The sequence below is a fragment of the Cherax quadricarinatus genome, chromosome 83 (genome assembly GCF_038502225.1).
Source record: "Cherax quadricarinatus isolate ZL_2023a chromosome 83, ASM3850222v1, whole genome shotgun sequence".
Taxonomy (NCBI): Eukaryota; Metazoa; Arthropoda; class Malacostraca; order Decapoda; family Parastacidae; genus Cherax; species Cherax quadricarinatus.
In genome coordinates this window covers 17,484,929-17,497,630 of record NC_091374.1, presented here as the reverse complement: position 1 = coordinate 17,497,630, position 12,702 = coordinate 17,484,929, and the positions used below count along the sequence as shown (strand labels likewise).

The window sequence follows — 12,702 nt, the reverse complement described above, 5'->3', positions numbered from 1 at the left end:
TGCTGAGATGCACCATGTGGGAGAACAGCTATGGAGTGTGTAGATTTTTGTTTTGAAAATGTGAGGCTGTAATTGTATCTTCTGTACATATATATTTAGAATACAGTTATATTTTTACAGTAGTAGTTTAAATAACCTGTGAGGAGGGCTGGTGAAAGGATATCAGAGACACTCAAGATGATCAGCCATGATGTAAGTATTACCCCTAGACAAATAAGGCCATTAAGTAAAAGCTACCCCACACTAGAACATGTGGTGAGAACCTTACTATCAAAGTAATAAGGGACAAACCAACGTAACAGACACATGTTTAATAATAGAGTTTTTAGAGAGTACTATGTATCTTCTTTCTGTAGCATCTCATCTAGGTGAGTTGTGTGTCCAGCACCTGCAGTCTCTGATGAAATTATGAAGATAGTGAGGTTCAAAAAAAATGTATTCTAGGAAAGAGCATTCTTCAGGAAATTCAGTGCGGCAGATACAGAGAGTACATAGGAAAAGGTTCATGATGACACCACGTTTAGACCTGGTGTCACAGTGTGAGTAGAAGTAGAGAAGACTGTGTTGACTGTTAGGTTTGTGGAAAACTTTGAAACAAAGGTTCAAGATCAGATTTGCAGAGCAGAACATCGAGGAAAGGTAGTGTGCCTTCAACTTCCTCTTTAAGTGTGAATTGGATGGAGGACCTAGACGATTCAGTGTCACTGCACTCCAACACAAATTCAACCAGGTCAAACCCTAAATTGAAAACTAGAAGAGAACTACCAGTTTCACCAGCGTAAGAGAACTCCTGGTACCACGAAAATACTGAAGGGAGCACAAGGAAATGGAAATGAAATAGGCACCGAAAGCATCAGTGACAGGAGGAGAGGTATGAACATGATTACTATGAAGAGTTGTAGTGTGGTGAATTGCAAGTTTGATATCTATTGGACAGAGAGCGTTGTCATGATTTAGAATACTGGAAATGTAGAGAAAGCAAGGTACAGGATCTTTTGCAAAAGAAGCAGGTTTGGAAGAGAAGAAAGACAGAATTTATGAAATTGGGAAGATAGCCAAGGCAAGAGAGTGAGCTGCGTAGTGGAAACTTTAGTTAAAAAACTGAGGCCCACAGATGTGTAAGGCATGGAGAATAATTCAGACCCAAAGATGTGTAGGACATGGAGAAAGAGAGAAACTGAGACCCAAAGATGTGCAGGGCACAGAGAGAGAAACAAACACTATTTTCCTGACAGGAGCATGGTAAGAAAAAGTAGTGAAAGTATATACCATTATGCATAAATCTACAAAAGAAATAAAAAGAAAAGCCTGTCAGAAAGCACTGGACATGAACATCAAGGAAAGGAAGCAATATGCTAAATTTACAATCAGCTTTGCACTTTTTGCAACTTATTCTCTGGCCTTGGCTGTTTTCCTAACTTTATAAACTCTGCCTGCTACCAGCCAAAAGTCTTTTTTTAGGTTACACTGATGTGGAAAAAATATTTCTTTAACCCACTGGCCATCTGCAATCAAGGCAGGATAATCCATTAAAGGAAGACATATTTGACATCATTCACTCAACAACTGTCTTACCAGACATATGCAGACATCATAATTCAAATGACCCCCCATCCCATCCCTCTTTCAGAGTGCAAGCATTGTACTTTGCTCCTCCAGGACTCAAGATCAACTAATCAGTTTTCCTGAATCACTTAAATAATATCACCTTGCTCACACCCCAAGAGCATAACAAACCATAAAAACCACTTGTCTCCATTCACTCTGATCTAACATGCTCAAAACAAGCCTGCTGGATGCTCAAGCCCCCAGCACTCAAAACCTCTTCTATCCCCTTCCTCCAACCCTTTCTGGAACCCTACCCCTCCTTCCTTCCATCCCAATTTATTCACTCTCTTGGTAATCCTATTCTGCTCCATCCTCTCTCTAAATGCCCAAACCATCTCGACAACACCTCAACACCTGTCAATTACAGTATACCCTTGGTTACCCCACACTGTGTTATAATTTCTATGTTCCAAATTTTCTAGCCAATATTCACACTACACATGCCTTCAAACATGCCACCTCAACTGAATCCAGCTTCTTCCCTGCTGCATCATAATACAAAAACATTGCAAATTTAATATTTATTAATAGCATATACAGTGGACCCCCGGTTAACGATATTTTTTCACTCCAGAAGTATGTTCAGGTGCCAGTACTGACCGAATTTGTTCCCATAAGGAATATTGTGAAGTAGATTAGTCCATTTCAGATCCCCAAACATACACTTACAAACGCACTTACATAAATACGCTTACATAATTGGTCGCATTCGGAGGTGATCGTTATGCGGGGGTCCACTGTATAAACTTCTAAATATTTTTTTTGCAAGTTTTTACCTTTTATAGCATAAGGTATAAGTGACTGGAACTCAAGCATACAGAAGACGTGTGTGAATGTGTTACATCTGAGTAAGTGGAGGCCAGTGGTTCTGAGATGATGATGTGCTGTTGGAGTGAGCAAGGTTACATTCATGAAGAAATTCAGGGAAACCATTTAGCAGGACTCAAGTTCTAGAGGTGGGAAGTACATTGCCTCTTTCCTCTCTAAATGATGTGTACAGATGTTGTAGTTGGAAGGGTCATTTAAATTGTGATATTCATGCAATTTTCACATGACAGCTATTAAACAATCAATAATGAATGCATTTTCATTTTTTTTTGGTCACCCTATCTTCATTTGAAATGACCGCTGTGATAAAAAGAGCTTTCTGACTGGGACAATACAAGCACCTTGCTGAACAAGTTTATAATTAGAAGTGTACTGTTGTTTATAGGGAATTTTTATGGATTAGTTATAACTTAATATTATAAAAAAAAAACTGTTAAAACCAGTGCATGATGCTGAACCTTCAAAGGAAGGAGAGAGAGAGACAACAGGCAGTATAATTATTATATAATCATGGAAAATGTTAAGCCTGTGTAGATCATTCACCACTCACAGAACTTAAGATCAATGAACAATGCACTGGCTGAGCTTGACTGAAGAAGGGTGAACTGGAAGACAGACTGGATGGTCAGGGTCTATTCGATCTCTAGAAAGTTGTCGGGATCTTCCAGAATGAGTCGACTCGCAAGCCTTGTTGCCTGCCTGACCAATCTCGGTGTAAAGACAAGGGATTATGAACACTGACATAATTTCATCTACGCAACTACTCACACAACATAAAGCCCAACAAGAGTAAGCATTACACACACCAATGACCCCAAAAATAATGGAGACCTACTTAAATGCAAGTAACCAACAGAGGACTGGGAATCAGCCAAGGACCATAAGGGTGCATACCCTACTAACTTGTTTGACCTAGCCAAATACTATACACAATATGACCATACATAGATGACAGCAAAGAAATGAGTGAAATACTGAAGTCCTAATATGACTCAGCATTTAGTGAGTTGTTAATCAGACTAAGGGTCGACAATCTAAATTAATTTTTTATGACCAAGATTCAAAATTTGGTCAATTCAAGGATTCCTGATATAATCCCAACACCACAGGACTTCAAAAAAGTAATAAATGGCATGTCCATGCACTCTGCCCCAGGTCCAAACTCGTGGAATTCCATATTCATCAAGAACTGCAAGAAGCCCCTTTCATGTGGCTTAAGCATTCAATGAAGAGGAAGCATGGACACAGGGGTCATCCCACAGTCACTAAAAACAATAAATATAGCCCTACTCCACAAAGATGGCAGTAAAGCAACTGCAAAGAATTACAGACCGATTGCACTAACATCCTACAACATAAAAATATTTGAAAGTGTTCTAAGAAGCAAGATCGCCAACCACTTGAATACCTATAAATTGCACAACCCACGACAGCATGTGTTTAGAGCAGATCACTTCTGCCTCTCACAGATACTGCATCACTATGACATGGTCTTCGATGCACTGGAAGAACAATCAAAATGCAGATTAGCATACAGAGACTTTGCGAATACCTTCAACAAGTGCGATCGTGGCGTAATAGCACACAAAATGTATGATAAAGGAATTGCAAGAAAAATTGGTAGATGGATCTACAACAGTAAACAGAGTAAAGTCAGAGGAGGCCACAGTGAAAAGCTCTGTTCCACAAAGTACAGTACCCTTTCCCATCCTTTTCCTCATCCTCATATCTGACATAGACAGAGATGTAAGCCACAGCATCATGTCTCCTATGCTGATGACACCAGAATTTGCATGACAGTGTCATCCATCAAGGACACTGCAAATCTCCAAGCTGACATTAACCAAGTCTTTAAATGGGCATCAGAAAAAATATGAAAATCAATGAAGACAAATTTTAATTACTCTGCCATAGAAAAGTTGAAATAAAAACTGTATCGAGTATAAAACAAATTCCAGTCACACAACAGAGCGAAAAAAACTAATGTGAAGGACCTGAGAGTGGTAATGTCAGAGGATCTCGCTTTCAAAGCTCACAACAGTGTATCTACCACATCTGCTAGGAAAATGATAGGATGGATAATGAGAACCCTCAAAACAAGGGATGCCAAGCCCTTGAAAATTCTCTTCAAACTGCTCATTCTCTCTAGACTGGAATACTGCTGTACACTAATGGCCCTTTTCAAAGCAGGTGAAAATGTAAATCTGGAGAATATACAGAGAACTTTCACTGTACAAATAAGTACCATAAAGCATCTAAATTACTGGGAATGAGTGAAGGTCCTCGACCTGTACTCCTTGGAGTGCAGGCAAGAAAGATGCATGATAATATACACTTGGAAAATCCTAGAGGGACTAGTCTCAAATCTTCAAACTGAAATCACTCCCTACAAAAGCAAAAGACTTGGCAGGCAGTGCAACATCCCCCAATGAAAAGCAGGGGTGCCATGAGTATGCTAAGAGACAACACAATAAATGTCAAGGGCCCAAGACTGTTCAACTGCCTCCAGGCATACTTAAGGGGAGGGTTTTCTAATACACCCCTGGCTGTCTTCAAGAGGGGGCTGGGCAGACACCTAAAGTCAGTACCTGACCAGCAGAGCTATGGTTTATACGATGGTCTGCATGTAGCCAACAGTAACAGCCTGGTTGATCAGACCCTAATCCCCCATGAGGCCTAGTCATGGACTGGGCTGTGGGGGCATTGACCCTCAAAATACCCTTCATGTATACTCCAGATAGTTCCACCATAAATTACAAGGTTAAGTGCCACACTATTATGCAGGGTTCTGCATTGTGGTATACTGTTATGTTATGGACAAGTGCGCCATAATTTATAAATAATGTTATCAATTTGTGGGCACTTTAACCCTTTGACTGTTTCAGGCCCCTTTCTGAAACTGTCATTCTATGTCGCTCAATTTTAAAAAAAAAAAAAAATTATTTTTTTCTTATGAAATGATAGAGAATCTTTTCCCGATGGTAATGACACCAAAAGTTCGAAATTTGGTCAAAAACTCATGGAATTATGCTCCCGCGAAGTTAGCGGTCTCGGCGACATATGTGTATCGGCGATTTTGCCGACTTTGAGCCCTATTTTCAGCCAATTCCATTGTTCCAGTTGACCAAACTCATAGCTATTTCTTTAGAACTCCACTTTATCTATCAGCTGAGTACAAGAAACCTCCCATTTACTAATCTGGACTACCCAATATGGTGGTCAGAAATTAGCAATTTGGCCAATTTCATGCAAACTAAAAAAGATGCCAATTTCAAATTAGGGTCCAGAATAAACAAGGTAGACATTCGTGGCACTAAAATAACATATGCTCTGTTCATTAGTCACATCTCTAGGCCCCTCTTATATTATTATTGCTTTCTATTTTTATTTTTCATTCATACAAAAAAATACAAAATTTACTGTTATGCAGACTATGGCATTATTGTAAAAATGGTATAAATAATATCAGTGCACTAGTGAAAGAATATTAGACTCCCCAGTTGACATGTACTGGACGTGTGGTGTGATTCATTTACTCCTGAACATGGTAAAAATCGAACATTTCTGCTACTTTGAGCTCAGTTTCAAGGTCGTTTTCATCGTCGAAGTAATGAAAATCATCTCTATTTCTGTAATATGTTTTCCATTTTATCACCTAAGACCATGAAAACGTGAATACAACAATAAATACTATACGAAAATACACCTCAAAGTCGGCGTTTTATTCCAAAAAAACGATCAGTTTTTTTTTTCTCATTACGCAATGTGTGCTGCAGGATTTTTTTTATGTGGTGCACACTGACCACACAGACCCATTCTCTCACATGTAAGCCTACTAGCTTTCTCCCGCTTGATTTGAAGCCGCTAGAATTATTGAGTATATATACGTCAGAAACATTGGCTCGTAAGACGTATTTATACGTCGAAAACAGTCAAAGGGTTAAGTTAGCCTAAACTTTAAATTTAAGTTAAGTCACAGCGTGACTTATTTCCCATTGGAGTGTGGGAATAGCGTGCATCTGAGTGAGCGTAGGTTGTCACGCGGGAACAGCGTGGGTGATCAGCATACAGATCATGGCACCCTTTTTTTTTTATTATACTCCTTTTTCTGAGGTTACCATTATGCTCACCTGGGCTCTGATATGGTCCTGGCCCTTATGGGTGAGTGAGGGCTTATGAATTTGGGTGAGATTGTGATGTATTTCCCTAGGAGGCTAAGACAGTGGGGTTAATGTAATGATACTCACTGGGTCCTAGCACATATTTATGTATTTGTGTTTTGTTTTGTTTTTGTGTCTTAGCCTGACAGCATCCTAATGTATTGTTTGTTTAGGTGAAAAGTACGGAAGGAAGGTTGTGTGTGTTTTGTGCAGTGTTTGTATATAGCTTATGAATATTAAATGTATATTTCTTCAAATAGGGTCTTTGCTTGTCTTTGCTGATTTAGCGCTTTGTGAATTTACCAAAGTAGCCCTCAGGTGGTTCATTTTCTATTATTTCACATTATGCCCCTAGACAAGGCCTACACCTCCCCCTCCCCCCCATCCCCCAGGCTCAACCTTTCTGTGTAACACACTCCACTCTCACTCATCTTTATTTTGTGAGGCCCACAAATCACAAAACAGACCATGAATTAAAACATAAAATTTTAAGTTTGGGCTGTGAACACACAAATAGACCAACAAGTAACTTGTCACCAAGCCTCAAAGGGGCAATATTTTATAAGTTGACTGATGTAGGTGTGGCTAACAGAGAACCTGCCATTATGACTATCCACCCAACAAAGAAATGTTTTTTTTTTTTTTACAACACACTGGCCGTCTCTCACCGAGGCAGGTGACCCCAAAAAAGTAAGAAACACTTTCACCATCATTCAAAACTTTCACAAAGAAATGTTTTGCCCATTAAAGGTTGCAGCTCCTGTTGCAGGCTCAAATTCCCAATAAGTGTAAACGAGGAGGATGTGGGTCTCCTGTAGCTAGATTGCTAGCACACTGAGCTATGGTATGGGTGGAAAGATTAGGACATGTCTCCTTAAGACACTTGCTGTCCCTGTTCATCTATCAGTAAAATAGGTACCTGGGTGTTAGTCGACTGGTGTGGGTCACATCCTGGGGACAAAATTGACCTTATTTGCCCTAAAAGCTCTACGTAACAAGGGGATTTCTATATCTAGGCCTGTATACTTTGTATATATTTGTAGAAACAAAGATTACTATTATTATTATTTACAGAGGGGCATTTATTTAGTCATGGTCACTCTATAAGGGAATCCCATCCAGTGTAGCCCTTAGTATCAACAAAGACCATATTCTCCCTAATGAAGAAAAAACTGCTGACAGCTCAATTCACAGCTCACATATAAGCACAATTGTGTTCTGAGAACACATTTCAAAAGTAAAAATAGACTATTACCTAATCAAATTCAGAGAAGAGACCTGGACTGCATCTTTCCCCCAGTTATGGTACTATATAAAATAATTTTTCTTGCATGAATCTGCTTTGATTAGGATTACCACAGAAGACACACCTTGGACAAAGGTCATACAAGCCAATATATTAATTTTACCTCGACCTTGTTTCTCAATGCAATTTAAGGAGTAATTGCACCAACTTTGCAAAAGCCTAAACAGTATAATCAACTTTTTTCCTAAATATTTTATTTTCTGATGAAAAGCCTAAACACACAGAGGCATTTAAAATGTTTAGGAGGATTCTGTATATCGCTACTGGCTCAAGGATGGAAAGTTCTTGAAGTTCTTTGGAAGGGAATAAAGAGTAAAAAATAAAGCTAAATAGGTTAATTGATTTACAGACTTACCTGTAGTAAGTTCTCCTCCTGGGGCAGCACGAAGGATAAGAGCACTTTCTGCTAGAGAGAGAGAGAGGTAGCTGTTTTGATTCCTTGTTGATGTGTACAATATTAAACCATCTGGTTCTTCTGTCTTGAACTTGAACACAAGTTGCAAGCCATTACCATCAGGACTGTCATATTTCACATAGCCTGGAGCTGACTTGTCAAATGATACAAGACTGGCTACCTACAAAAAAAAAAAAAAAAAGAGTCTGATATAAGTCAATTGGTGCATTACAATTATAGGAACCTGTAATTTAATTTTCATCTAGTCATTAAAAACACTGGGAGCTATGTGGCACATGTAGAAAATGTACTGAATATGAGACATGTTACTACAAGACAGTTAAGGATTTTTAAGCAGAAAGTGAGGCCCAGGTTGAGTTATGTAAGAGGGAGAAGCTGTTGAGGTGGTGTAGGCATATAGAGAGGATGGAGGGATAAAATGACAAAGAGGGTGTACAGGCATACCTCATTAATACGGAGCTTGCTTTAGAGTGCTTCAGTAATACAGTGGACCCCCGGTATTCAATGGCATCGGTATATGTTAAGTTCGGTATTCGATACATTTTAATGCAAAAATTTTCCCGCGCCACTCGCTAAAAAACCCACCACACGCGATTCGTCCGGGACGCATCCACGTGAGTGCCAGTGTTTACAAACCAGCCAGTGTGCTCGCATCTAAGCATACATTTGGTACATTCCATATTATCAAAGTGTTTTTGGTGCTTGTTTCTGCAAAGTAAGTCACCATTGGCCCCAAGAAAGCTTCTAGTGCCAACCCTGAGGTAAAAAGGGTTAGAATTAGTATGGAAATTAAGAAAGATTTTGAAGGGTTTGGGGCTAACCCTGAGACGCCTATGCCAGTTGTGGAATCCATTGTGCCTACTTCAAAAATTAAGGAAATGTGTGCAAAGTGGGTTGAAGTGCAAACCTTCATGGATGAAAATCACCCTAACACAGCTATTGCAAGCCGTGTTGGTGACTATTACAATGACAATGTTGTGCCCCATTTTAGACAAATCGTAAAGGAACGGGAGGTACAGAGCTCTATGGACAGATTTGTTGTGCAACAGAGGTCCAGTGACTCTCAAGCTGGTCCTAGTGGCATTAAAAGAAGAAGGGAAGTAACCCCGGAAAAGGACTTGCTACCTCAAGTTCTAATGGAAGGGGATTCCCCTTCTAAACAATAAGTTCGACACTCTCCCCTCCTCCCATCCCATCAATCATCACCAGATCTTCATTAAAGGTAAGTGTCATGTATTCTATTGTTAGTAGAGTACTACTAACTGTGCATGTCTTCTTCAGTTTGTGTGCATTAAACTTAATATTTCATGTGGTAAAACTTTTTTTTCATAGTACTTTTGGGTGTCTTGCATGGATTAATTTGATTTCCATTATTTCTTAAGAGGAAAATTAATTTGCCTTCCAATAATTTTGGCATACGATGAGCTCTCAGGAACGGATTAATATCGTATACCAGGGGTCCAATGTATGGCATGTTTCAATTACATTTATGCTCATTATTTTTGGCGCTTGCCTTGCTCTTAAGATGGTTTTCGGCAATTTACAAGGAGATGGAAGGGGTCCAAAAGGCTTTGTGTTTTAGGGGCTTGAGAATCCAGCAGGTTTGTGCAAGTGGTTTTTTAATGAACATGCTGTTGGAGTGTGAGGAAAATGACATTTATGAAGGGATTCAGGAAAAACCAGTTAGCCGAACTTGAGTCCTGGAGGCGCTAAAGGCAGTGCCTGTGTTCTGCAGGAGGTGTAGGGATGTAACAGTTGGAGGTTACTCTGAATTATGATGCCAGTATTTTCCAGGAAAGATAATGAGTGAAGAAATGATGGTATGTTTCCTTTACTGGGTCACCCTGCCTTGGGAAAAGATGACCATTGAGTTAAAAAAAAAAATGAATTTCTGATATGAATGTTCCTTAATTTGCTTATAAACTTTTATGTAGACTGTTAATAAGTCATAACACATGAAATTTGCAATAATGATATAATATTTAATGATATTTAATAGGGGTCGTCCTCGAAAAGGTTGGAGGGAGGGGGTAAAGAAGGTTTTGTGGGTGAAGAGCTTGGATTTCCAGCAAGCGTGCGTGAGCGTATTAGATAGGAGTGAATGGAGACGAATGGTATTTGGGACTTGAAGAGCTGTTGGAGTGTGAGCAGAGTAATATTTAGCGAAGGAAATCAGGGAAACTGGTTATTTTTATATAGCCGAACTCGAGTCCTGGAAATGGGAAGTACAATGCCTGCACTTTAAAGGAGGGGTTTGGGATATTGGCAGTTTGGAGGGATATGCTGTGTATCTTTATACGTATATGCTTCTAAACTGTTGTATTCTGAGCACCTCTGCAAAAACAGTGATTATGTGTGAGTGAGGTGAAAGTGTTGAATGAAGATGAAAGTATTTTCTTTTAGGGGATTTTCTTTCTTTTTGGGTCACCCTGCCTCGGTGGGAGACGGCTGACTTGTTAAAAAAAAAAAAAATGAATATCTAAATTTGAAAGTTATTTCATATACTGTAATAAAGCCACCATGTTTTAAACAGTAAATAAATATTTACAGATATTAAACTAAGAATTTTCATACAATGTATAGCATTTATAGCACATTTCCACTGATTTTTCCTACAAGTAGGATTCAACTTATTTCAGAACATTCATACTGTGTCGTCATGTTAGTTCCTAAAGTCTCTAACAAAACCTCTAAACAGTTGAAGTTAGTTAACCCTTCCCAGGTCAGTCCTATAATATTATGGCTCCGAATCTGGAATCGGCCCCGTAATACTACGCCAAAATTCTAGCAGCTTCCAATTTTGCTGAGAAAGCTGGTAGGCCTACATATAAGAAAATGGGTCTGTATGGTCAGTGTGTGCAGTATAAAAAAAATCCTGCAGCACGCAGTGCATAGAGAAAAAAACTGCGACAGTTTTTGGTGTAAAACAGTAACTTTGCAGTGTATTTCTGTATGGTTTTTATGGTTGTATTCTGGGTTTCTTGATCTTATTTGAGAGAATGGAAGATATATTATAGAAACCGGAATGATTCTGAATGGTTTACCAACTACAAGTAGCTTGAAATTGAGCTCAAAGTAACAAAAATGTTCAATTTTTGCCAATGTTCAAGAGCAAACAAAACAGTCATGTGTTCAATACACGTCAACTGGCCTGTCTAATATGCACTCACGAATGCACTGACATTATTTATACAATTATTATTACCATTATGCAATAGTCTGAATAACAGTAAATCTTCAGTTTTTTTTTTTTTTGTATGAATAAAAATTCAAAATGAAAAGCAAACGTAATATAAGGGGGGCCTGGAGATGTGACTAATGAACAGAGAAACTGTTATTTTAGTGCCAAGAATGTTTACATTATTTATTCTGGACCCTATTTCAAAATTGGCCTTTCTTGAATTTTGTGTGAAATTGGCCAAATTAATAATTTTTGATCACTTTACTGGTTAGTTGAAATAGGTAAATGGGCAGTTTCTTGTACTCAATTGATAGAATAAAAGGAGTTCTAGCTAAACAGCTATGAGTTTGGTCGACTGGAACAATGGAACTGGCCCAAAATAGGGTTCAAAGTGGGTGAAATCGCCGATGCGTAAATATCGCTGAGACCGCTAACTTCGCAAGAGCGTAATTACATACGTTTTCCATCAAATTTCATGCTTTTGGTTTCATTACCTTCAGAAAAAGATTCTCTATCATTTCATAAGAAAAAAAATTTTTTTTTTTTTTAAATACTTCAAACCTGGGAGCAAGTTTGCGAGCAGGGGTCTCGGCCCTCAAAGAGTTAAATAATGCATGGGAAAACTCTATATGATATCACCATCTCATAAAGAAAAAAGTCCCCACAGTGAACAAGGAATTAAAGATAAAAATAAAATATACAGTAGATATACTAAAAATTTACAGTAAAACTATATATCTTGAACACAAAATTTACAAATGTTTTAACATTACAGTAAGAACTCTATAAGTAGTTAAAATAAAATCAGCCTACCTTGATTGGACATCCTGGTGCTGTATCAATAGACTCTTTGCTCTTGGAAAGGTCCACAGCAACAGAGGACATAACAATATTGTCAATACAGCCATTAAAGTCCTCGTTAGTAATGTCAATGTAATCATGTTCTCCAGGATAGCCACCAAAGAACATTGTTTCTGGTGTACTTGAAAACTGTTTTACATTACCAGGAGATTCAGCTTGGATAGTCTCAGAGGCAATCTGCAACACCAGAAAACATCAGCAATACTTAATACATAGTATAGCAATTAATGATTCAGTATTTAGGAAGGGATGAAATATCATGTTTCAACATTTGGTCAACATTCTCAGCTCTAAGCTTACAGTATTATGTGGACACTGTACAAATAGTGCTATAATCACAGAA

The 12,702-nt window shown here is 38.5% G+C and overlaps 1 protein-coding gene across 1 annotated transcript in view; it reads right to left on the bottom strand.

Moving 5' to 3' along the window:
- Window positions 1-12,702, bottom strand: part of LOC128702233 (laminin subunit alpha-like) — a 206,955-nt gene that overhangs the window by 58,210 nt on the left and 136,043 nt on the right. The window contains exons 24-25 of the mRNA XM_070102903.1: window positions 12,312-12,536; window positions 8,258-8,477 (exon numbers count right to left, since the gene is read on the bottom strand). Coding sequence (XP_069959004.1) covers window positions 8,258-8,477; window positions 12,312-12,536 — 445 coding nt within the window. The remainder of the gene's footprint in view (window positions 1-8,257; window positions 8,478-12,311; window positions 12,537-12,702) is intronic.